Source organism: Aquarana catesbeiana, linkage group LG04, assembly GCF_042186555.1.
Source record: "Aquarana catesbeiana isolate 2022-GZ linkage group LG04, ASM4218655v1, whole genome shotgun sequence".
NCBI lineage: Eukaryota > Metazoa > Chordata > Amphibia > Anura > Ranidae > Aquarana > Aquarana catesbeiana.
The window spans coordinates 422,943,275-422,970,067 of NC_133327.1; the positions used below are offsets into that span (position 1 = coordinate 422,943,275).

General features: G+C 38.6%; 1 protein-coding gene across 1 annotated transcript; it reads left to right on the plus strand.

Annotated features, from left to right (window-relative positions):
- The first annotated feature begins 6,158 nt into the window (after positions 1-6,158).
- SMIM28 (small integral membrane protein 28) lies at positions 6,159-16,231 on the plus strand. Its single transcript, XM_073629138.1, has 2 exons — positions 6,159-6,509; positions 15,078-16,231. Exons 1-2 carry the CDS (start codon positions 6,399-6,401, stop codon positions 15,465-15,467), a joined length of 501 nt encoding a protein of 166 aa, XP_073485239.1. The 5' UTR covers positions 6,159-6,398; the 3' UTR covers positions 15,468-16,231.
- The last annotated feature ends 10,562 nt before the right edge of the window (positions 16,232-26,793 follow it).

Below are 26,793 nucleotides of genomic sequence, written 5' to 3' on the forward strand. Positions count from 1 at the left end.
TTAGCACACAGATATTTAAGGCAAGAAATAGGAATATGAAACATTGCTTGGAAGTGTATAAAACTTTGAAATATAACCTTACTCTGGAACCAATATACTCTATTGGCTTGTTGTAATATATTTTTTCAAATATTATATATCTTTTAGAAATCTGTATTTTTTTCCCCTGAAGAAGACCTATACTACATGTGGTCGAAACGCGTTGGGGCTTCTTTTACATGATGTTCTACAGATACTGTGCCATTTTTTAAGGTTTATTGTACCTATGTAATATTACACTGATCTAACACTGTACTTTTTGTATGCAATGTATGTCTTCCAGTTTTGATTACAAAAGCTTTGACTGACACTTTTATTTATTCTATTTTGTAGAATATTTTTGTACAATAAAATAAAATTTATACTTTTTATAAACCTTCTTGGATTATTTGCTGCGGTACAAAACCCCATAGGGAACCCTCTCACACTTTTTTCTGGAAGTGTCATACAATTGTCTGTTTTGGCAGAGTTCCAAGCTGAAGACATGTTTCTCTCTCTTTCTTAAAGCTGGAATACTTACCTTTTTTGGTAAAGTTTCACACATGGAGAAACAACTAGTATCCACTGGAGCACCTGTGTGGGACACCCTAAAAAGGGTGTTCTGGTGTCTCCTTACACTGAATCAAGTTTGCATTTCTAGTTACAAACCCATCTAGACAACAATGTACTAAACTTCATTTAATACAGATAGGCATGAACAAATGTAGTTAACCTGCATCTGCCAAAAACATCGTATTAGTAGACGAACGAACGATGTTTACTTCGAACGATTACTGTGCCCATGAACCTGAAACTTGTCATTTTATCTGTACAACAGTAAAGAAAAGCACATGGAGCAGCATGCAAGTAATAATAATAATAATAGGAGCACAGGACAAATACTTTTTAGAAGCACTTTCCTGATCCTTCTGTACTGATCATGCTCCCTCAATTTCAGGTCTGACCAGCGTTTCCCGAATTGCTCCTTGGATCGTCGTACCCCAAAATTCCTGTGCAGACTTTTCACAACTTTAGGCATTATCTTGGCCTTTCTCACATTTGGGTTTGGGTAAGGTCCATACTTCCCATCATAGTCGACCCTCTTCAAGATGTCCACCATCTCCACCATCTCTACAAAGGACATATTTGAGGCCTTATATCTCCTCCGGGATCTGGACGTTTCTGGCTCCGGGCTTTCCTATTATCACGCACCTGCTGTCTCTCCGCCATGTGCTCTCCCATTGCGCCGAAAGAGAAGGGGCGGGGAATATACTAGAAAGAAGGTCAGGGGTGGAGTTTCACGCATGCGCATTGTATATAAGGCATAACACGCGTGCGTCGTACATACGATCTGTGAGCGGAGGAAGGAGTAGCGTAAGCGCCGAACATGCTAACAAAGGACAATTTTAACTTGGGGCATCAGTGGTTAGTGGCCTATACTGCTTATAGATTGAGGTCTATATTGGGACAAGATTAGGAGAGTTTAGCCTAACATTAGGTTTGTCTTGTGTTGTGTCTTGCAGATAAAATGGATAAATTTAATGACCACGACTTCCTCCCCAACTTCATTGATATGTACAGAGAGCTGCCCTGTTTGTGGCAAGTGAAACACCAATTTTATAACAACAAGCCGGTGGTGAAGCCGGTGATTCCCACGGCAAACATCCCCAAATTTAAATTGCAAAATTGGTGGCCTGAGAAGCACATATAATAGGGAGTGCAAAAAGGTCCAGGATTCCATGAGATCAGGAGCAGCAGCAGATGACATTTATGTCCCCAGGCTCTGGTACTACGACAGACTGCAGTTTTTGTCAGACCAGAGTGAACCCGGGCAATCACTCTCAACCCTTCCTTCCACTCTTCCTTCCACTTTTCCTTCCACCTCAGCTGAGGCTTCTGACGTACAACCTGGGCCTTCCATCCAGGAAGATGTGGAGGAGCCCAGCTTGAGCCAGGTATAGCAATGTTCAACATATTTCTTGTCAAAAAATGGAATGATGTTAACTAGATGTTATTATTGATCAGTAATTTCTGATTTAACAAAGTGGTTTACATATCAATAGACAATAGTAGCCAAAATGATTGGGACAAGAATGAAAAATGCTGGGGTCAGAATGATAGTCTTTTCTATTTGGTAACATTCAATTTGCAACAGTCATGAGCTCAAAATTGTGTGTGATTCATGACCAAAAAACTAAAACTATGTATCATTTTCATACACAGGAAAGTCTCAGCCAGGAGGAGGACATGGAAAGTGGCAGCCAGGAGGTGGCTGTGCCCAGTAGCCTGACCGAATCGCAGGTTCCTCCCCTCTGCCTTCCAACAAAAAGGCCCAGGAAGGGGAGGAACGTGGAGGAGTCAGCGGCTGCTTTGATTCGGCAGGCTACTGTGGTCTTCAGAAACACCCCTAGTGTTCAAGAGGCCTTTGTCTGCATGACGGCCAGCAAAATGCAAGAAATGGAGGAGGGCCAACGCCTCATCTGTGAGAAGGTCATATTTCAGGGCCTAAATAAGGGGGTGAGGGGCCAACTCACCAATAAAATTCACGTATGTGAGTTGGACCACACTCCTCCCCCACCTCCTGCAACACCTCCAACACCACAGCCACAGCCTGGAAGGAAGTGTGGAAGGAAGTCAAGAGAGTGATGGCCTGGGTTCGGTCTGGTCTGGCAAAAGACTCAAGCTGTTGTAAGACCACAGCCTTGGGACATATATGTCATCTACTGCTGCTCCCGATCTCTTGGAGCCCTGGACCAGATTGTGCTCCCTATTAAATGGACTCCTCAGGCTACCAATTTTGCCTGTCAAATAATTGATGTCTGCCCTGGGGTACAAAGACTTCACCAATTTCAACAGTTTTTCCAGCGGTGCCTTCCTCTTTATTTTGTTATGACCCCTAATAATTTTTTTTTTTTTTTTTTTTTGACAAATACTTGGCTATGTGTTTTATTTCAAAAGGACAGTTTGTTTGTGAGTAGGCAGGTACATTTCAAAAATACAATGTCAAATTAACAAGGGACACCAACACCAACCAACCTCTTTTGATGTTAAAAAATACAAGTTAATAATGGTGTTGTGGTAACCTGACACACAAAACGACAAAAAATATTATGGAGATCTTGAGAAAAGAAAAAAAAAAGTAGATCACTATAAAAAAAACAAATAAACATTATTCTGGAGATCTGGCAAAAAAAAAGATTATTCAGGAGATCACGAGAAATAATAAGAAATCAGTTTGTCAGAACTCTGTGTGAATATCAGCAACAAAGCAAATTCATTATTCTAGCATTATAAAGAAGAAAAGAATGCGCTGCACTGAAAGATTAAAAAATTTGCAGCGTGACGAATGTGCTATCTCCATTACGAGCGCTAGTTTTACAAGAAATTCCCGACAACAGGCTCACATCGAACATTTCCCATCGGAAATTCCGACGGTGTGTACGTGGCATAAGACTGGGATGTCATTAAAGTTCATGTGTGTGTAAAGGCAGGCATCCCAATACTTTTGGTAATATAGTGTGTATGTGTGTAAATATATATATCTATATATATATATATATATATATACTAGAGTTCTTCAAAAGTTTCCTCACTTTTGTTAACTCTATTAAATATAAATAAGTGCAGAAACTTTTTGAAGACCCCGTGTATATAAGTCAATAACAAGTATAGAAGCACTCATGGGCCTGCAGTCTAGATAAATAAAAAACAACAGTATTTAATTGTCAATGTGTTTAATTCGCAATGCTTTGATAAAGCCGAGTCCATCTTTCTCAAGACCAGACATCTTAAAGGGATTGTGAAGCCTCAGGGTTTTTCACCTTAATGCATTCTATGCATTAAGGTGAAAAACCTTCTGTGCTGCAGCTCCCCCCAGACCCCCCCCCCTCATTTTTCTTACCTGAGCCCGATCCGATCCAGCGATGTCCACAATCACAGAGGCTCTAGCTGCTGCCTCTCTCCTCATTGGACAGATTGATAGCAGCAGGAGCCATTGGCTCCCACTGCTGTCATTCAACTCCAGGGACACTGGAGCAGGGGTGGGTCCCGCTGCCTGTGTCAATGGACACACCCAATGAAGGCGAGGAGCCAGGAGTGCTGGCGGGGCACCCCAGAAGAAAAGGATCGGGGCTGCTTTATGCAAAACAATTGCACAGAGTAGGTAAGTATAGGCATGTCTTTATGTAAAAAAAAAAAAAAATAGGGTTTACAACCTCTTTAAGGAAGATGGACTGAGCTTCATCAAAATGTTTTGATTCATCTCCACTGCAGGACCCTTGAGTTCTTCTATAGCTGTTTTGGATTGTATGGATTTCTTTGAGGGTGTGCATGTGCGCTTTACTTCACACATAGAGTCCAGTGGCTACCCTTGGGACTAATAGATTTACTGTAAATATGTAAAATATATATATGTAAAGCGCTGAGTAGATTTATGGCGCTATATAAGTACCTGTAATAAATAAATAATAAATCTACACTATATTGTCAAAAGCATTGGGGTGCCTGCCTTTACACATATATGAACTTTAATGGCATCCCAGTCTTAGTCTGTAGAGTTCAATATTGGGTTGGCCCACCCTTTGCAGCTATAACAGCTTCAACTCTTCTGGGAAGGCTGTCCACAAGGTTTAAGAGTGTTTCTATGGGAATGTTTGACCATTCTTCCATAAGTGCTTTTGTGAGGTCAGGTACTGATGTTGGATGTGAAGGCCTGGCTCATAGGCTCCGCTCTACTTCATCCCAAAGGTATTCTATCAGGTCAAGGTCAGGAATCTGTGCAGGCCAGTCACGTTCCTCCACCCCAAACTCACTCATCCATATCTTTATGGACCTTGCTTTCTGCACTGGTCCAAATTATTTGGTGGAGGGGGGATTATGGTATGGGGTTGTTCTTCAGAGGTTGGGCTTGGCCCCTTCATTCCAGTGAAGGGAACTCTTAAGGCATCAGCATACCAAGACATTTTGGACAATTTCATGCTCCAAACTTTGTAGGACTTTGTAAACTTTGGGGATGGCCCCTTCCTGTTCCAACATAACTGTGCACCAGTGCATAAAGCAAGGTTCATAAAGACATGGATGAGTGAGTTTAGGATGGAGGAACTTGACTAGCCTGCACAGAGTCCTGACCCCAACCCGATAGAACACATTTGGGATGAATTAGAGCGGAGAATGCAAGCCAGGCCTTCTCGTCCAACATCAGTGCCTGACCTCACAAATGCGCTTTTGGAAGAATGGTCAAAAATTCCCATAGACACACTCCTAAACCTTGTGGACGGCCTTCCCAGAAGAGTTAAAGCTGTTATAGCTGCAAAGGGTGGGCCAACTCAATATTGAACCCTACAGACTAAGACTGGGATGCAATTAAAGTTCATGTGTGTGTAAAGGCAGGTGTCCCAATACTTTTGACAATATAGTGTGTGTGAATATATATATATATATATATATATATATACTATATATATATACTGTATATACATACACACAGCAAGAGAGAAAGTGAGCGCAATAGAAGGGGTATGTACAGACAATACATACAGTTAGCCCAGGATGGCAAAAATTACAAATCCAGTCCTGTGTAAAGGATGCAAAGGTATGCAAATCAAACAGGTATGTAAAAATCCACAGATATTTAATATTCTCAAATAGGGACATGGACCAGAGGTAGAATGGATTTTAAAGCTGATCCTTAGGGAATATTGTTTGCACTAGTAGTTTGTGACTCTGGTTTTTGCAGTCTGCGCGTAATCATATATTCCAAATAGCGAGAACCTTTTATAGGCTAAAAGCTTTCCACAGATTTATCATTAACATCTAAATGCTAATGGTTCTAAATAATTCAGCATGTCACTTAGCCCATGTCCTTGCTGCCTCTGACCTTTATTGCTCTTCTCTGAACAATACTTCACTGTTTACATCTGTGGTTCACATACTAGAAACTGTGAAAAAAAAAAAAAAAAGCAGACCTTTATTGTTTATATTGCGTTGGGTGATTTTAAAGGGTTTTTTTTTTTTTTTTACTACATAATCTAAATTTAGAAGGTTATCTCTTTAGAATCAGACCATGCTCTGGCAAATTCCCCTTTAATAATCCTAATGCAGAAAACCGTCCAATCACAGCTCTGCCCTTCCCTGATACCTGATGCCAGCTCTCTGGTAATGTAGGCCACCGTAACAAATCCAGAGAGATTGAGTTGGGCTGATAGTGTAGCCTAACCGTGTTTTTTTTTTTTTCCACCGCTGTTAATAACACAAGAGAACTTATACCAATGATCATTAGCTTTCAGGCCTCCAGCTGTGTCAAGGCAGGCACAGAGAGGGATTGTGGGAAAGTCAGCACCTTGTGAATTGGAATTTAGGCAACAGAAACATCAGTTGAGAGAATGCGGTGGCTCTTGGACAGCAGCTGGAGTAAATTTGGACATGCAGGCAGGGGTAGCTATGAGTGGATGACAAGTGAACCTGGACTACCAATTGAAGAAACCAAGCTGCAGGTAGGTAAATACATGATATTTGGAACAAATACTAAATAATAATATGATTGTAATAAAATGATCGTAAAGAAATTCCTCTGTGCAGATTTAAATATTTAATAATAAAATGATTGTAAAGAGATTTAACTGCTTAAAATATAAACTACAACTTAAACATATGACTATATACTTTGCATTAATTACTGTATATATTGTTTATTAGTTGTGACACAGTAACTACTCATAAACAATTGAGATATATTTGTGGAAAATCTCTATTGTTTATGATTTAAACCATTTTTCAAATAAATACATTTGCTGCATAGTTGCTAAGATGTTTTTTGCTACCAAATTAAAGTATAAGTTTGTTACAGAATATGTACATTTAAAATAAAAATCACATCAAATTATAGGAATGTTATCAATTAATATGCATAATTAAAAATAAAGTATATTCCACTGTTACCATCATAAGCAAAAATAGTTTCATATTTTATTTTCAAGTTATAATAAATAGTATACATTAGAGCTGTAAATTTAGAGCATGTATATTTTTATTTTAAGTTGCACTCTGTTTAATATCAAAATTATGTTTTAGCGGTCAAGTTATGAGAAAAGAAACATTTTAAACATGTCTAAAACTAAAAGAAAATACTAGAAAAAGAAAAAAAACATTTGACATAAAAGGTTAACTTTTCAGATACATACAAGAGTTAAAATGGTAAATGTACATGTAAAACGGGTTATTGAAGGATATGTTTGTTTATTCTCTGAGACAAGCCGGATAGTGAATATATAGGATTAAGCATTGCAGACAGTCATTAACGTCTGATTTTATAATTCTTTACTATATCCAATAGTATGGTTGCATAGGATTTTGTTAATAATGTTGAGTGGTTTGGGTGAATTATTTGATTGAATAAATAAAGTTAGAAGAGCCAGGGGTCTCTTTCATTATCAGAGTTCTGAAGATTTCTTGGGTTTCAATGTGCAGCTGAATAAACTAATTGGTAGGACTTCAGTTACAGTCTGGAGCTGGGCTGTAGTAAGTTAAACAGCTGAGTGAATGATAAAGCAACTTGGAGGCTTTGAAACAACTTAACAGTAACTTGCTCATCTGCAAATAATAAGTGCAGCAAAGAACAAATGAATGTTAATAAAGAATGTTTGTGAGAATGCTAGTTAGAATTGTAAGAGGGAGACATTTAGATACATTCTGTAAAAAAAAAAAAAAAAAAAAATTAAATAAATGTATCACTTTCTACCTGATCTACTGCAAAATACTGTCAAATGAATGCATAACATGTTAAAAGGAATTATTTAAATGCATAAAAGTTCCAACATATTAGCTTAACATTACTGTTTGAAAACACTGTCACTCATTTCTTCCTTATATAAACATATATGACCCTTATTTTTTTTTAAATATATAAATGCAGTATTGGTATGTACAATAATAATACATATTTATGAAGTATACATCAGAAATATACATATATAATGTCAAAAGGTTTATGAACTCACATTTAGCTAGCTTTGTTGTTTAAATGAGAAAGTACAATGGTACTGTTTTTCATAGTCATGGCTTTGAGCTGTATGGTCAGACAGAGGTCTTCAAACAGTAAGGTGCATACAACACATTGTATAATACTGTAGAATATAAATATTTTATTATAAAGACTTTTTATTATAAAGACTAACGTATGTACAACCAACTCTCTTCTCAAAATAATATCTAACTAATGGCATATATTGTCTAAAGTACCTGGAAACTGGATGTCATTAAAGTAATTTTTTAGGATTAAAAACAGGATAACTGGCCATATTTTATTTTCACTCAGTGTCTCGGGAAGAATGACAGGAATAACAATCAATACTATGTGTTTGCCTGTAAGGGTGAAAATCTAAAGCAGAACAATGTGATAGCTGAAGAGAGATAAAATGCTGAAATTGAAAAACTACAGTGGAAAAAATAGCTATGAGGAAACAAGAAAAAGAATCATCAATAAATTAATAATCAACCAACAAGACTATGATTGTGGACTATGATTACGAAGGAGTTAAACCCATCTGTTGTATTATCTTCCCCTTTTAGAAGTCGTATCTGATGTGAAAATGTTTTAAGATAAAAAATATATATTTCAAATGTATAATCCTCTCTCTTATTTATAAACTGAAAAAATATTTTGCAGAGCATTACAATCTGGTGAGACTAAAAAATGAACACAGAAATAGTAATATAGTATCAAATATTAAACAAATAGAGAAAATATTATCATCCTATAATAATTCATAGTACGCTTTGGTAAACCTTAAAAAGTGTGTATATTACTGTGATAGCCAAGAAGCAATCCATGCTCAACTGACATTTGGCACACCCCCACTTTATCTACAATGAAATCTTAAGAGGGTGCATGATAGGTGTTCTTCCTATTTTTTCCCATAGACAATACAGACTAGCCCAAATATGGCTTTTCATTTTTCAACCTAATCAAAATTTTGCCAGAACTTTGTTAAAAATTGTTTAGACTGTGTTATAGTTGTCCTTCAGAATTAACTATTTTTAACATGGAAATAACTATTCAGTTATACCTAGAATACAAACAGTTACACTGTAAGCTATCTGGAAATTACTTTTACTTTTCAGGCTGTAATATAGATGAACTGCCTGCCTGCATTTGCCAACAGGTCTGATCCATAACTATTAAAGTACACATAGAACCTAACTTAAATGACATTACTTTGTTCAAGCATTTCCTAGGGTTATAGGGTGACAACTGCTCCCCTGTTATACCCTGCTTTGTCACCCTCACATTGGCAATTGGCTGTGCCTACACACATTTTACAGGCATGGTCAACTGTTGTCACTACCAGGTAGCCGGTCAAGAGCAATGATGTGCAAACAATGCTGGAGTGAGGACAGGAAGACAGAATTTAGCTCAAAGAGGCTGAAGGAAATCAGCAGCACTGAGATGCAAATAAGAATGGGAAACATGGTAATGGTTTATGATAAGCGGTGCTTTTGAAACATGCATATTGTCTAGCTAGGATTTAGATCTACTTTAAAGTGTATCTATACCTAAAACTTTTTTTCTTCTTACATAGAATGGGGAAAGGATAGAAACTCCATCAAATTTTACTGATATCTGGGACTCTGTGAGAGATATTTTGTATCACTTTTTGTTTGAAAACAACCTTTTTTTATCAGACAGGAAGTGAAGGAAAATCTTAGCTGAAAGATACCAACACTAACATTTGACATTGATCATGACCTTTGACCCTAACATTGACCCTAACCCTGACACTGACCTAGATCAAACCCTGATCCTAGTATTTTATATACAGTTGTGCTCATAAGTTTACATACCCTGGCAGAATTTATGATTTCTTGGCCATTTTTCAGAGAATATGAATGATAACACAAAAACTTTTCTTTCACTCATAGTTAGTGTTTGGCTGAAGCCATTTACTATCAATCAACTGTGTTTACTCTTTTTAAATCATAATCACAACAGAAACTACCCCAATTACCCTGATCAAAAGTTTACATACCCCAGATCTTAATACCATGTATTGCCCCCTTTAACATCAATGACAGCTTGAAGTATTTTGTGGTATTTGTGGATGAGGCTCTTTATCTTCTCAGATGGTAAAGCTGCCCATTCCTCTTGGCAAAAAGCCTCCAGTTCCTGTAAATTCTTGGGCTGTCTTGCATGAACTGCACGTTTGAGATCTCCCCAGAGTGGCTCAATGATATTGAGGTCAGGAGACTGAGATGGCCACTCCAGAACCAATGACAGGTCGATTTGCCCTTGTGTTTTGGATCGTTGTCATGCTGGAATGTCCAAGTGCATCCCATGCGCAGCTTCCTGGCTGATGAATGCAAATGTTCCTCCAGTATTTTTTTTATAATATACTGCATTCATCTTGCCATCAATTTTGACCAAATTTCCTGTGCCTTTGTAGCTCACACATCCCCAAAACATCAGGGATCCACCTCCATGTTTCACAGTAGGAATGGTGTACCTTCCATCATAGGCCTTGTTGACTTGTTGTGGCAGAAGGTTTGAGGCTTGTCTCTGTGCTGTTTGGCGTATTGTAAGCGGGATACTTTGTGGCATTTGCATAGTAATGGCTTTCTTCTGGCGACTCGACCAGGCAACCCATCATTCTTCAAGTGTCTCCTTATTGTACATTTTGAAACAGCCACACCACATGTTTTCAGAGAGTCCTGTATTTCACCTGAATTTATTTGTGGGTTTTTCTTTGCATCCCGGTAGTTGGTCTACCTGACTATGGTTTGGTTTCAACACAACCCCTCATTTTCCACTTCTTGATTAGAGTTTGAACACTGCTGATTGGCATTCTCAATTCCTTGGATATCTTTTTATATCGCTGTGTTGTTTTATACAGTTCAACTAATTTTTCCTGCAGATCCTTTGACAATTCTTTTGCTTTCCCCATGACTCAAAATCCAGAAACGTCAGTGCAGCACTGGATGAAAGATGCAAGGGTCTGTCAGGAGTCCAAAAACTCATTGACCTTTTATACACACACACTAACTACAAGCAAACAGATCACAGGTAAGGATGGTTACCTTTAATAGCCATTCAAACCCCTTTGTGTCAACTTGTGTGCATGTTACCAGTCCAAAATCACCAGGGTATGTAAACCTTTGATCAGGGTAATGTGGTTAGTTTCCGTTGTGATTATGATTTAAAAAGAGTAAACACAGTTGATTGATAATAAATGTCTTCAGCCAAACACTAACCATGAGTGAAAGAATAGTTTTTGGGTTATCATTCATATTCTCTGAAAAACGGCCAAGAAATCATAAATTCTGCCAGGGTATGTAAACATATGAGCACAACTGTATACTTTATTACTTAATTCTTTTTTACATAATTTTTTTTTTTACATGCTTCTCTTTTATAGTAAAGAGAAAAAGTTACAATGTGTCATTTTCTCCATTCAAAAGGAGAAAAAACACTGGATGGGATGTATAATTATATATCACTGTGATAGCCTAACACAGTGAAGGCGAACCTTGGCACCCAGATGTTTTGGAACTACATTTCCCATTATGCTCATGCACTCTGCAGTGTAGTTGAGCATCATGGGAAATGTAGTTCCAAAACATCTGGGGTGCCAAGGTTCGCCATCACTGGCCTAACACAACAATCATGTGATTAAGAGCCAATCCTCCCAGTCCCTGATGTTCAAGCCTAGTACACACAACTATTTTTTTTATCTTCAACCCACCAGATTGAATGAAAAAAAACTGATATCTCCGGTTGGAGCCTTTGTATTAACAATCCGATGTTAGTACAGCGATCTCCCCTGCTGTGCTATTGTGTTCTGACAGGGGGAGTGGCCCCCTGCTAGAACACTCCAGACAGCACTTTCAGCTATTGGCTGAGAGCGCTGCTCAGGAGCCCCCGGTCTTTAGTATGATACCCAATATGAGACCCAAAGCTGTCAGTGACCTGGGCACAACCTTTTGACTAAACAGGAAGTCAAGAAATCAAAGCAGTCCCAGATGGCAGTAAAACCTGACAGGAGTTTGAATCCTTCCCTTCTCTATTCAACACTATAAAAAGCAAGTTTTGGGTATAGATACACTTTAAAAGAGAAGTATGGGATTTCAAAATAACAAACATACATACTCCCCTAGGTGGATGCAGTATCGACGAGATGCCTCATCTATGCCCTGCTGCCTAAAAAGACCAAGAACTGAACGATCAAAGAGCACTGATCACTCAGTTCTCGGTCTTTAGTGAACAGAGAGTCAGCGACACTCAGTCACCCTTTGGTGAGTGGTCACTGGAGCGCTGGGCTGTGGAGGGGGCAGGAGCAGCTGGCTCAGGCCAAAACTAAATGCATTCCTGTGACCCACAGAGAAGTAAGGCCAAAAGAGTTCTGGCCCTACTTCTCCATTCTGAGCCTAATATACAGTATTATGTAATTGCAGATGAAACTTATGAAGGTGCACTCAATTTTTGCTCAGAGTTTTCACAGCTGCTATCTAAAGATTGCTTGAGAGCTGTGACATGAGAGGAAACTATAAGAATTTTTCAACAGCTTCTATGTACAGGTACTCTCAGATGGTATAGGATAAGGAATGGCATAGGTCACTTTAACTGGGTTTAATCAGAGTCAGAACCTCTGTAACTCATATCTGTCAGTATTTAAAGTAACTCTGTTGCTAAAATAATACTCTAAAGTAAAGTGGCTCCTACAATGTAAACAGTGATTACCCAGCTCTCCTGTTGCTCTTGCTGCTAAACCTGTAGCCTGAAGAAATCTAATGCCCCGTACACACAATCAGTCATTCCGACAACAAAGTTTTGTTGGCAGAAAATTTGAGAACCTGCTAGCCAACATTTGTTGGCAGAAATTCCGACAATAAATGTTTGATGGAGCATACACACGGTCGGACTTTCCACCAACAAGCTCACATCCAACATTTGTTGCCGGAAAATCCGATTGTGTTTACGGGGCATAAGAGTGTTAATTTCCTGGCCCCCTGCTGTATACTGTGGTTCTTCCCTCAGACCCCTATGTAACTAAAGTACACAGCAGTTAGGTAAGGGTTGGTGGATGGAACCAGCAGTGAGAGACCAAAAAGTCAAACAAACCCGAGATGTTGGATTTTGCAGGATCTTCAACCAACAGTTTATCTTCACTACTGCTGAGAAAAGCGACATGGGGAGTGGGAGAGGTGAGTATTATTATTATGTCTTATTTGTGGGTGCCACTTTATTGTAGAGTATTATGTTAGGGGCAGTTACAGGCAACATGTATGATTAATCATTTAACCACTAAAGCTATCTAGAAACCACTGTCAGAAAGTCCACTGATTTGACCAAAAATTGAGTTATAAGTAACCCATTACAATGATTTTAGGAAGCTTTTGACATGTGAGGTGTGTGTGTATTTTTTTTCCAGTGCTGCTCAACTTGCTCTCTCTACTTGATATACCAGATTTACCACCAGAGCTGGTCATGGACATTAGTGAATGAGTAGCCATAAATGTTTTTGCTACGATTTCACAATGTCTATGGGCCTGTTTTCCCTTAAACAGGATGTCACAAGTGTTCCTGTTTAAGGCAATAGAACAAAGCATTCACAAACAGATAGTAACAACATATTATTCCTTCATCACCCTACTATATGACAACAACAAAAAATAACCTGTAGTGGGTATGGTCAGGAATACCTGTCCTGCATCACAAACAGGGTTTTAGATCAGCTGATTAGTAACAAAAGGAACTAGGGGCAAACTGGTAAACTGAAGCAATGTCTATATGACAAACCAACATGCTAAACACCCTGTGTACCTTCAATGTACTACTAGACTGATTTTTTAGTTTTCGATGCAATGGTCCCTTGATGAGCTGCGACCCACAGGCCGGATGTGGTTCTTTGCTTGACTTTATTCGGCCCCTATGGCACTCTTCCTTCCACTAATATCAAGCATTAGTTATTCCGCTGACACCAGCGATGGGGCACTATTTCTTTCACTGACACCAACAATAGGGTACTATTCCTCCTACTGATACCAGAGATGGGGAACTAATTTTCCCACTGACACCAATGATGGGGCACTATTCCTCCCACTGACACCAATGATGGGGCACTATTCCTCCCACTGACACCAATGATGGGGCACTATTCCTCCCACTGACACCAATGATGGGGCACTATTCCTCCCACTGACACCAATGATGGGGCAGAATTCCTCCCACTGACACCAATATTGGAGCACTATTCTCCCACTGACACCAATGATGAGGCACAACTCCTCCCACCGACACCAATGATGGTGCACAATTCCTATTACTGACACCAATCATGGGGCAGTATTCCTCCCACTGACACCAATGATGAAATTTGTTTACTTTCACTGACCACCCACTAATGCTGGAGAATTTTCTACTCCCACTGGCCACAATCCGCCCCCCTAAAGTTTAAAGGGCACTAAACTGGTTCTTTTTTTTTAAGTTTTTTAAGTTGCTCCTGTTGTAAAGAAATTAAGAACAGTTCAGATTCATGGGCTGATGCTAAGCAGTGTGTGTGCATTGTGTATTTTTATTCGTTAGACTGCTGCATATTGCTGTGGCATTTTGCCAGGATTCTAAAAGAGCCCTTTATTGGTTTTAAAGATAGAGAAAGTATAACCACCATTTAATGCCTATGACTAGCTTTAAATTGATCTGCCTGCACTGTCCTTTAATGGGATTGCTTGACAGAAAATGTATATGGCTAACCAAGCATGTAAATTTATAGGCAACTCTGCAGAAAATTAATTTAGTGTTTACATTCCATGGGCCACAACACTTTTGGATTGAAGAAATTTACTGTATATAAAGCCCACAAAGACTATTTTAAGGGCTAAAGTCTGATCGATGATTTTATTCATATACTATATGACATAATTTTTACAGACCTGTTTACATCCATCTAGCTGAGTTGCACATTGTTAACAAGTGCAGTGCAGGCATAATACATTTAAGTGTGTGTCACAGTTTTAATTGGCTTATATAATAGACACTGGTGAAATAGGCTTCTCCTCCTTTCTTTATGCAGAGCAAGCACCCCAATGAAATCAATTCCACCAAAGAAGACTTACAGCCCTTCTTGTGCATCATACTTCCCACGACTGCATTACTGGTGATAGGGTTCTTTGTGCTGTTCCTTTATCGGAGGTGTCGACGTAAGGTCCCACAAGGTCAAATCTTTGCCATAAGTCTCCAGGAGAACCTTCCAGACAGAGAAATTGACTTCTTTTCCACCTTACCTTGGAGCTCAGAACCTTTTCAGTACTGTACACTGGTACCGGATGCCTCTTTTCTTACCATATGTTTGCCTCCTCCATATGAAGAAGCAATCCTGAAGACATCAAGTGACTCCTGTATCAGTATCTATCAGGACCCAGTGCCTCCATATGAGGAAAGACCACGCAGGTCAAGTAAATAATGTTACGACTTTGGAATGTAAAGTAGATTTCACAAGTGGACTTCAGCTGGACCTGGAAGTCCAAGAACTTTATTTAGCAGCTTGCAATGTAAGGGCTTTTTATAATATATACCAAGGTTGCACAAAATGGGAAAGTGCTTTTTTTTATACATGAATATAAGCACACCAACGCAAGGTGGCAGTTTACCTGACTGCCTGCTGAAAATATTCAGGTTATATTTATCTGAGGGCTTCCTTTACATTTATGTAATAACACAGCCAAGAAATGTGTAATATAAGATTTCGTTATTTTTAAATAATATCATATGGCATTTAAAAAAATAAATTGCGACCAACAGAAGATTGCATAACCAGTAAGCTCAAAACTTCAGGCACTTTGTGACTTTGCTTGACTTAGAGCCTCCCAGTAGCTACACGGAGTGCTGTGTCAGTATTTTTGCTACTAATATAGACTTGAATAATTCTCAAGTACATACTGTAACTGTTTATCACTGAGAATCTTAGGGGTCATCATACTTTGACCATTGACCACTAAAATAGCTGCATGACCAGCCTATTACATCAACTTTCCTCTTACAGCAACTGGAATTATACAACTTTGTAGGACGCTCAGCTTTAACCAAATACATATTACTTAAATGTAAAGAAAAATGGACTTAATTTTATATTAGTTTGGATATTTTAGGAAACTACAATTATCTAATATAATACAGGTATGACATTGGTATGTTTATTTCCTGAATTATTTATCTTCTCTTTTAAAAAAGCACTTAATAATGCTCAAAAAGCTATTTTGTACTATGTAATTCTGACAGATGGACATAATAAAGATATTATGAGTAACCACAGAATACATAGTATTGTGTTTGCATGTTTATAGAGCTTGATCTGAAAAGTGTAATCTTTCTACCAGTGGTATCAAGGCATATTGTTGATTAGCTTAAAGATTATGAACATTTGAAACTGTACAAAGGGTCCCTTTGGTTTATCAAGAAAAAAAGGGTTCTCCCCTACCACTACTTTCAATGGAAACATGGCAAATAGGACTTCCATGATCCTTACTTTTCAGTGACTTCTATATACAGCTCTCTGCCCAGACTAATGCCATATCTACACCAGAATGCATCATGCCTTTTTAACCACAGTAGTGGTTTTGTAAACTATAGTGCATCAATGATAAATAACATGCCAAGATAAAGTTTAACAGGCCCATTTCCACCTATATGGTCCATTATGGTGCATTGATGCACACGCCTTAAGGAGTGTTGCGACACACTTTAATATGGATTGGCATTAGGGCAACAAATTAACCAATTAAAGTGTATGTTACTCCAACATTTCATATTCCTGATATGTGTTTGCTGTACAATGAACTTATGTTAAAGTGTCCTATCCTTTTTTAATTGCTTCCTTTGTGTGAAATCCCTGGTGGTTTTGCCAGTTCCACCTGCTTTTCTAATTTGAATTGACCATGCTAGGCATGTACGCACATTCATTACTTAATTCACAAAAATAGTTGTAAAAATGCACTGCTCCAGACTACAGCTGTTGCCCCAGATTTCGCCAGTGGTATACCCCTGGCTACAGAGCAAGAAGTCTAGGAAACATGCCATGTTATCAAAGATGGGGGCAGAGAGACAGCCTTGTTGAGAGACCATAGTGGTTCAGGGTCTATTACCAAAGTACAACATACTTCATAATTTGACATCAAGAAAGAAGGCTGGAATCTACCAGCTGGTAAAACAAGAACTATGTGACAATGTGCATACAAATTTATAATATGAATAAGATGTATTCAGATCTGTTTCTGTTAAAGAAGTTTACAATCTAATCTCTCGACCATGCGCAGTCACACTTTAGGGCAATTCCGATGAGGTACCAACTAGCCTGCCATCATTACAGATAATCAAAACCCATACAAACTTGGGAATAAAGTACAAACTCCATGCAAATAAGGTGGTTGGTGGGGTTTAAACTCAGGACCCAAAACTGGAATCTAAATTAACTGCTTAAGATTAGTACATTAGTATCTTTTTCCTATACAGTATCTCTCAAAAGTGAGTACACCCCTCACATTTTTCTAATTATTTTATTATATCTTTTCACGTGACAACACTGAAGAAATGATACTTTGCTACAATGTAAAGTAGTAAGTGTACAGCTGGCATAACAGTGTAAATTTGCTGTCCCCTCAAAATAACTCAACACACAGCCATTAATGTCTAAACCACTGGCAACAAAAGTGAGTACACCCCTAAGTGAAAATGTCCAAATTGGACCCAAAGTTTCAATATTTTGTGTGTCCACCATTATTTTCCAGCACTGCCTTAACCCCCTTGGGCATGGAGTTTGCCAGAGCTTCACAGGTTGCCATTGGAGTCCTCTTCCACTCCTCCATGACAACATCACGGATCTGGTGGATGTTAGAGACCTTGCGCTCCTCCACCTTCCTTTTGAGGATGCCCCACAGATGCTCAATAAGGTTTAGTTCTGGAGACATGCTTGGCCAGTCCATCACCTTTACCCTCAGCTTCCTTAGCAAGGCAGTGGTCGTCTTGGAGGTGTGTATGGGGTCATTATCATGTTGAAATACTTCCCTGCGGCCCAGTCTCCGAAGAGAAGGGATCATGCTCTGCTTCAGTATGTCACAGTACATGTTGGCATTCATGGTTCCCTCAATGAATTGTAGCTCCCCAGTGCCAGCAGCACTCATGCAGCCCCAGACCATGACACTCCCACCACCATGCTTGACTGTAGGCAAGACACACTTGTCTTTGTACTCCTCACCTGGCTACCACCACACACGCTTGACACCATCTGAACCAAATAAATTTATCTTGGTCTCATCAGACCACAGGACATGGTTCCAGTAATCTATGTCCTTAGTCTGCTTGTCTACAGCAAACTGTTTGCTGGCTTTCTTGTGCATCATCTTTTGAAGAGGCTTCCTTCTGGGAGGACAGCCAATCAGACCAATTTGATGCAGTGTGTGGCCTATGGTCTGTGCACTGACAGGCTGACCCCCCCATCCCTTCAACCTCTGCAGCAATGCTGGCAGCAGTCATATGTCTATTTCCCAAAGATAACCTCTGGATATGACGCTGAGCACGTGCACTCAACTTCTTTGGTCGACCATGACGAGGTTGATGTTCTGAGTGGAACCTGTTCTGTTAAACTGCTGTATGGTCTTGGCCACCATGCTGCAGCTCAGTTTCAGGGTCTTAGCAATCTTCTTATAGCCTAGGCCATCTTTATGTAGAGCAACAATTCTTTTTTTCAGATCCTCGAGTTCTTTGCCATGAGGTGCCATGTTGAACTTCCAGTGACCAGTATGAGGGAGTATGAGCGATAAAACCAAATTTAACACACCTGCTCCCCATTCACACCTGAGACCCTGTAACATTAACAAGTCACATGACACCAGAGAGGGAAAATGCCCAATTTGGACATTTTCACTTCGGGGTGTACTCACTTTTGTTTAGACATTAATGGCTGTGTCTTGAGTTATTTTGAAGGGACAGCAAATTTACACTGTTATATAAGCTGTACACTCACTACTTTACATTGTAGCAAAGTGTAATTTCTTCAGTGTTGTCATATGAAACGATTGTAATAAAATATTTACAAAAATGTGAGGGGTGTACAAACTTTTGTGAGATACTGTATATGATAAAGAGAAAATCAATATAATAATGTTGATGGTGCGTATGCAAATGGCAATAGGTATATGCAGAAAACATGTAGTATCCCTGTCCTAAAACACTAAAGTTTGCTGATCTGAATTGGTTAAGACAGTTATTTAGAGTCCTTTGGTGTCATTAGTTTTTATTGGCACCCCAATGCAACTTGCTTACACGTGGGTGTTTTAGCATATCACAACACATTATGCTAAAAACGTAAAAAAAAACTGTGTGTGTAACCCTGTGAATACAAATATTATGTCTATGTGATAAACGTGAACAACCTTGTGTAAGAATACAATACAAGAACATAAATTATATTATCACTGTTTTGCACTTCCTGAACTTTGGATTCTCTGACTGATTGCACATTGATCATTTTTCCTATATTTTTTTTTTTGGTTGGCTCTCATATTGCAGTACCAGACCTTTTGCTTAGGGTGCCCCACCATACTTATTAATTTAAATACATAATATAGAAATATGCATATTTCACTTCTCAAATAGTCTGATATAGGTTCATGAGGAAATTGGTTGGAGCTGGGACAGCAGGATATATTTTTTAGCATAGTCTTGTGTTGTGTGTTTAAATGTGTGTCATTCATGTATTTTAATGTATAGAATAAATTTATTAATTTGACTACAGTCAGGAGCTGTAATGCATTTATATTATGCTCTTCTTTCAATCTTTAAATAAGCCCAAACCTTCTCCATAGTTTAGAACTGGTGATTAAGACTGTGTAGGGAGGGGTTGAGCCAATATCCATTCATTGTGGAGTTTTTGTGGTATTGTATATATGTGCAGGGCTCCTTCACCAATTTGGAAGAGATTTGGACCTTGTAGGGTTCTGGTTGTGTTTTTTTTTATATTGATTGCAAATTTCAGCTCACATGGGATGAGAAAGTGGATGATTTAGATGCTTATAAATGGACACTATATATAATTCATACTTTTTATATTTCAATCTGTTTATTGAGTTCTCCAAACAATCTGTTTACAACACCAAAGGTTCTTCTTAAAAGAAATACAGGCAAATATAATAAACCTCCACTGTCAATACAATAATTAGGCTCATTACAAATATTAGCAATTGCTGGCCGTTTGTATCAAGAGATAAAGTAGAAGGCTGAGCAGACTACCGTTCTGCCCGCCAGATTACTTTCAGGGAGTAGAGCTTACTGGCAGGGAGTGCAAAAACTGGTTCTTAAACATTACCGACTAACAAAATGAATTGTAAATCGATTTAAAAGCAACATTATCTTGAGTCATCAGTATTCTTTAATAGTGTACCAACTGAAACTTACTAGGGTAAGGAGAGAGAGAAACGAGAAGACGTGAAGAAGTAAGATCGTTAGGGTAGGTAAGGAGGGTTTCTCCTAAGTCTCATCAGTCCGGAGAAATATATTTGATCCAGGGGGCCCAGGTCTTTTACATGTTTTTGTTGTTGTTCTGGAGGGTACATGTGAATTTGGTGGTGATCACAATCCAATTCAATTTATGTTTGACATAATCCATGTGCACCACAGTCTGTTTCCAGAACCTCACTAGGTTCTAGCCAGTGAGATTATATACAAAATTAGCCATCTAGTCCATTTCTAATTATTACTTTTTAAGCTTGTTTATTATTTTTGTTCTTGTATTGTATTTTTACACAAGTGATGGAGAATTATAATTTGTTTGTTTTTCTGAATAGCGATGTAGGTGTTTACATATTTATACACCACAACACATGGTAATTTATTATCATGCGTTTTGGTGTAATGCATTTTAAGGTACATGCACTTCCTTAGAGCAATTTATGTGCAATAGGCAGCCCATTCACATGACTCAATGCATGTAAAACACACATATAAAGGCTCACAATGCATATGCATTGCCACATAGCATAGATGTGAAAAGAAACAGATAAAATACAGTAGCAGAGTTGAAGGTTTCTCCATTTTCTAAGCACAGCTTAACAAATGTAAGTGGTAAGACCATTTCAAATGAAATATAGGTCAATACCGAAGAAATTGATTTTTAAGGTGCCAGGACATAACACAAGAAATAGTTAAAATACAATTTTATCATAACTATTTCTTGTGTTATGTCCTGGCACCTTAAAAATCAATTTCTTAAATATTGACCTATAGTACGATTCAGGAAGTGGTGCCCCATCTTCGCCCACATACAGTGCTGTGAAAAAAGCATTTGTCCCTTCCTGATTTTTTTTTTTTTTTTCATATTTCCCACTTAAATGATTCAGATCATCAAACTAATTTTAATATTACACAAAGGTAACCTGAGCAAATCCAAGATGCAGTTTTTAAATTATTATTTCATTTATTAAGGGGAAAAATCTGTTCAAACCTGCCTGGCCCTATGTGAAAAAGTAATTGCCCCCTTCCATGCTGAATCACGAATGAACTGTGATTAACCACAATTGTTTGGAAAACTGAGTTAAATTTCACTTACCACACCCAGAACAATTACTGTCAAACCTGTTGAATCAAGAAATCACATAAATAGAGCTGTCTGACAAAGTGAAGCATGCTAACAGATCATAAAAAGTCACATATCATGCCACAATCTAGAACAATTCAAGAACAGATTAGAAACAAACATGTATCAGTCTAGGAAGTGTTTCAAAGCCATTTCTAAGGCTTTGGAACTCCAGCGAACCACGGGGAGAGCCATTATCTACAAATGGAGATAACTTGGAACAGTGGTGAACCTTCCCAGGAGTGGCCGGCCTACAAAAATTATTTCAAGAGCACGACGATGACTCATCCAGGAGGTCATAAAAGAACTCAGAACAACCCAGAACATCATCTAAAGGACTGCAGGCCTCGCTTTCCTCCGGTAAGATCAGTGTTCATGATTCAACAATAAGAAAGAGACTGGGCAAAAATGGCATCTGTGGGAGAGTTCCAAGGCCAAAGCCACTGCTGACCAAAAAGAACACCGAGGCTCATCTCACATTGACCAAAAAACATCTTGAGTATACCCAAGACTTTTAGCCAAATATTCTGTGGACTCATGAGACAAAAATCGAACTCTTTGGAAGGTGTGTGTCCCATTACATCTGGCATAAAATGAATACAGCATTTCATAACAAGAACATCATGCCAACAGTCAGACTTGGTGGTGGTAGCATGATGGTCTGGGGCTGCTTTGCAGCTTCAGGACCTGGATGAGTTACCATAATTGATGGAACCATGAATTCTGAGCTCTACCAGAAAGGAGAATGTCTGGCCATCAGTTCGTGACCTCAAGCTCTAGTGCAGTCAAAGCCCAGACTTAAATCCAATTAAGATGCTGTATCATGACCTTACACAGGCCGTTCATGCTGGAAAACCCTCCAATGTGGCTGAATTAAAACAATTCTGCAAAGAAGAGTGGGCCAAAAATTGCTCCACAGCAATGTGAAAGACTCAATGCCAGTTATCGCAAATGCTTGATTGCAGTTGTTGCCGCTAAGAGTGGCACAACCAGCTATTAGGTTTAGGGGTCAATTACTTTTTCACATAAAGCCTGGCAGGTTTGAACAGCTTTTTTGCCTTAATAAATGAAACCATCATTTAAAACTGCATTTTGTATTTACTTGCGTTATCTTTGTGTAATAATAAAATTTGTTTTTTGATCTGAGTCATTTAAGTGTGACAAATATGGCAAAAAAAAAAATCAGAAAGGGGACAAATACTTTTTCACAGCATTGTATGTATTTACACTTTGGCATTTCAAGGAATAATCTATGGGAAAAGAAAAAGCACTGTATAGCATTGGAAAGACTGTAAGCACAATATCTAAAGGTAGTGCTGGCTTTACAATGCAATGCTTCTTTATATGTATTATGTGAGGTTGAGGTTGAGTTGAGGTTTGAAGTTGAGGTTCAGTTGAGTAGTTGAACTACTTTCTGTCATCAACATCTGTTTGGATGCTGGCATTTCCTATACCTTCCTATCTCTTGTGACTTACGGGTCTAGCTTTAAGTGAGGCTTCCATTGCATGCAATGTACCCAATGTGTTCTCACATTTTCAGGGTCCCTGCATCCCTGCATTGCATCACTTTGTCTAAAAAGAGTAGGATCTGTTGGGGTTTTTTTTTGTCCCCTTTTGATTCGTTTGATCTTATGCTACTCTAATCCACATCTTCTTCTGGTTTTCACTGTGGGAATCCATAGTGGCGAAGGATCTGCGGATTTTGGTAGATCATAAGCTTAAAAATAGCATGCGATGCCAAGCTGCAGTTTCCAAAGCGAGCAAAGTCCTTTCTTGTATTACGATAGGCATGGATTCCAGAGAGAGATATCATTTTGCCCTTGTACAAATCATTAGTAAGACCTTATCTGGAATATGCAGTTCAGTTTTGAGCACCAGTTCTCAAAAACGACAATCGGTGAACTGGAGAGAGTGCAGAGAACGATTTACCAAACTGATAAGGGGTATGAAGGAGCTCAACTATGAGGAAAGATTAGAGGAACTTAATTTTTTTCTCTTTTGAGAAGAACAGTTTAAGTGGGGATATGATTAACATGCACAAATGCATAAGGGGTTCATATAGTGAACTTGGTGTTCAGTTATTCACTTTAAGGTCATCACAGAGGACAGACTCTATAGGTGGTTCTAGCCAGCTCAGTAGATTGCTTAAAAAAAAAAAAATTCCCTTGCTGTAGCAAATTGCATCATGCTTTGCTGGGGTTTTTCCTCTGGATCAACTGTGGATATGGGATTGTGTATATGGGATTTATGATTTTTTTTTTTATATATTATTATTATTGGTTGAACTAGATGGATTTGTGTTTTTTTTTCAACCCGACTAATTGTGTAACTATGTAAATTCTTGGTGACTGTTGTTATTATTCTGTTGTATTTTTGTGGCAATTGTAAGGTCTCCATCGAGAGTCACTGTAGGCTGTCACTTACAGGGTGTAGCACTGTCAGCATGTTGAGTTGTCTGTGAACCAGCCACTGTGATTGTCAGGCACCAATGGTTATCTGTATAAAATGTTTGTGCCTGGATTAAATAGGAAATTCATGTAGACGTTTTTTGTTACCAGCATAGAGAAGGACTCCCTTGTTACTTTTGCCAGTGTTCTATAAATAAGGGGGTAATTTAAATGTCATTTTAAAGCCCATTACTATACAATATATTGTGTTTCCAGCTATTTATACTATATTTCATCGTTGTAGTAATCGGTTCATGGAATTAATCTGACTTCTTGTGAAGGGGTCAGGATAAAAAGCTGTTTCTTTGGAACTTTATTTTGTCTTCTTGATGAATGGTATTTGAACTTCATAAATTATACTTCCAGTTACATGATTACATAGTAGGTGAGGTTGAAAAAAAGACACAAGTCCAACCTATGTGTGTGATTATATGTCAGTATTACATTGTATATCCCTGTATGTTGCGGTCGTTCAGGTGCTTATCTAATACTTTTTTGAAACTATTGATGCTTCCCGCTGAGACCACTGCCTGTGGAAGGGAATTCCACATCCTTGCTCTTCTTACAGTAAAGAACCCTCTACGTAGTTTAAGGTTAAACCTCTTTTCTTCTAATTTTAATGAGTGGCCACGTGTCTTGCCTGTTATGTCACTGAAAGGCAAATTTCCTGGTGGGGACACTGACAGCAATAGCTATGTTTGGACCACAACAACACTCAATCCCAAGGCTGCTCTGAGTCCACCCCTGGTCTTCAACAAGATGGACACTGCTCCTTCTGCATCAAAGACACTTTCTAGTACCGATGGGAGGGTCAAAAAGTCCAAGGCAGCTGGCCTGGCCTTGGCTACACATGCATTTATTGCTGCCAGGGACATTTGCTTTCCGGGGACAGACCGCTGAAAATGAGGACTGTCACCAAGAAATAGGGACTAATGGTAACCTTATTACAAACCTGACAAATTTTACAACCTTCCCTGTCCAAAGCTAACCTTTTAGGCTAAATTCTCATTTGTTTACCATTAAATGTACAAATTCCTATATAGAACACTTTCAAATGGAATGCATAATATAATCGGTTTTCAGATCACCTATAAATGAAAAATACCATATGTACTGTATTCACGTTCACTCTAGAAGACAGCATTTATAGCCATACAAAGAAATATGAAAACTGTGAAATATGAGTACACAGTGGGAAGACAGTATAAAATGCTGGATTGATGAAAATATTGCAATATGTACAGTTTCTCTAAAGCAGAACTTAATTATTAAACATGTCTGTGGTCTCATATTACACTCTGGCTATGGAATCTGATTTCCACTGAGCTGTGTATACAAAGAATACTTTGTGCTGCCGCCTAATACATTGCTGGCAGATTTACAATTTGCCCATCTAAGCACTGGAGCTGGTGAAGCAATGGGCCATAAAGGGAAACCTGAGAAATGTTAGTGAAAGCATAAAGACCTCGCTACAGCTGAGACAGCTCTTGTATTGTAAGTACTTCCTGATTATAATCTTAGCAAACAAGGATATTTTTTAAAGTTATATCCTACAGAAAATAATCAAAATGTACCAATGGTCTAATGTCACTTTATGTGATCTCCATACAGGGGGTCCCCGGGTTACAAACAAGTTAGGGACTGTAGATTTGTTCTTAAGTTGAATCTGTTTGTAAGTCGGAACAGGTACATTTTTTAAGTGTAGCTCCAGCCAAAAAAAATATTTTTAGGCTTTTTGGATAGCATAGGGAAGGGTTATCACCTCTGTAACATTTGTTTTGCTGTCTGTGCCCCTGTTCAGAAGATTTTACCTCACTTTCTGTCCCAATAACAATTGGATTTTGAAAATTTTGGGTTGTTGTGGCAACAAGCCTTGATGATAAAGCATCAGTGGAGGTACCTTTTCCCCATAATAGCTCTTACAGGAGTGAATTTCCATTCCTAGGGGTAGATTTCCTCTCACTTCCTGTTGTCTCCCTCCGTTTGTAAGTAGGAGTCATTTGTAAGTTGGATGTTTGTAACTAGGGGACCCCCGTATACTGTTTGCAGATAATGCAACCCCATTTTTTGAAGCCTTTGCATTGCTGTTTTCTACTTGTTTGATGGAAATATGAGGGCCTTCCACACGGCCTTTCCGATCAGGTCAGTTTTACAGGCAGACCTGATTGGAAGCTTCATGACGTTCTATGGACAGGCTGATGTAAACGTACTTGTGAGCATTTACACTCACCTCCCTCGAGTCAATCCAGGTCCAGGTGCTACCTTCTTGAGGTATCATGATATAAATGCATACCTTCCAACTTTTTGAGATGGGAATGAGGGACACCTACCAGAAAAAGTATACAGGCATAGGACACACCCCTTGCCACGCCCCCTTAAAGGAGAATTGTACAAAAAAAAACAAGAATGGTTAAACCCACAAGTGCTTTTTCAACACTTCTATTCCTTTATATTGGCTTTTGGGATTTACATATGCAGCAATTTAGAAATCAGATGAAAGGTTTAGCACTGGGGAACACTTTTTGAAAGATTAAAAGTGCATTTTATATACATCTATATAGATCAGACCAAAATGAGGAACAAATGAGGAGGAATGAGGGACAGAGGGACATTGCTCCAAATCAGGGACAGTCCCTCGAAATCAGGGACAGTTGGGAGCTATGTAAATGGACACTGAAGTCCATTTATATCCAAACAACCAAAGAACTAGCACGGGT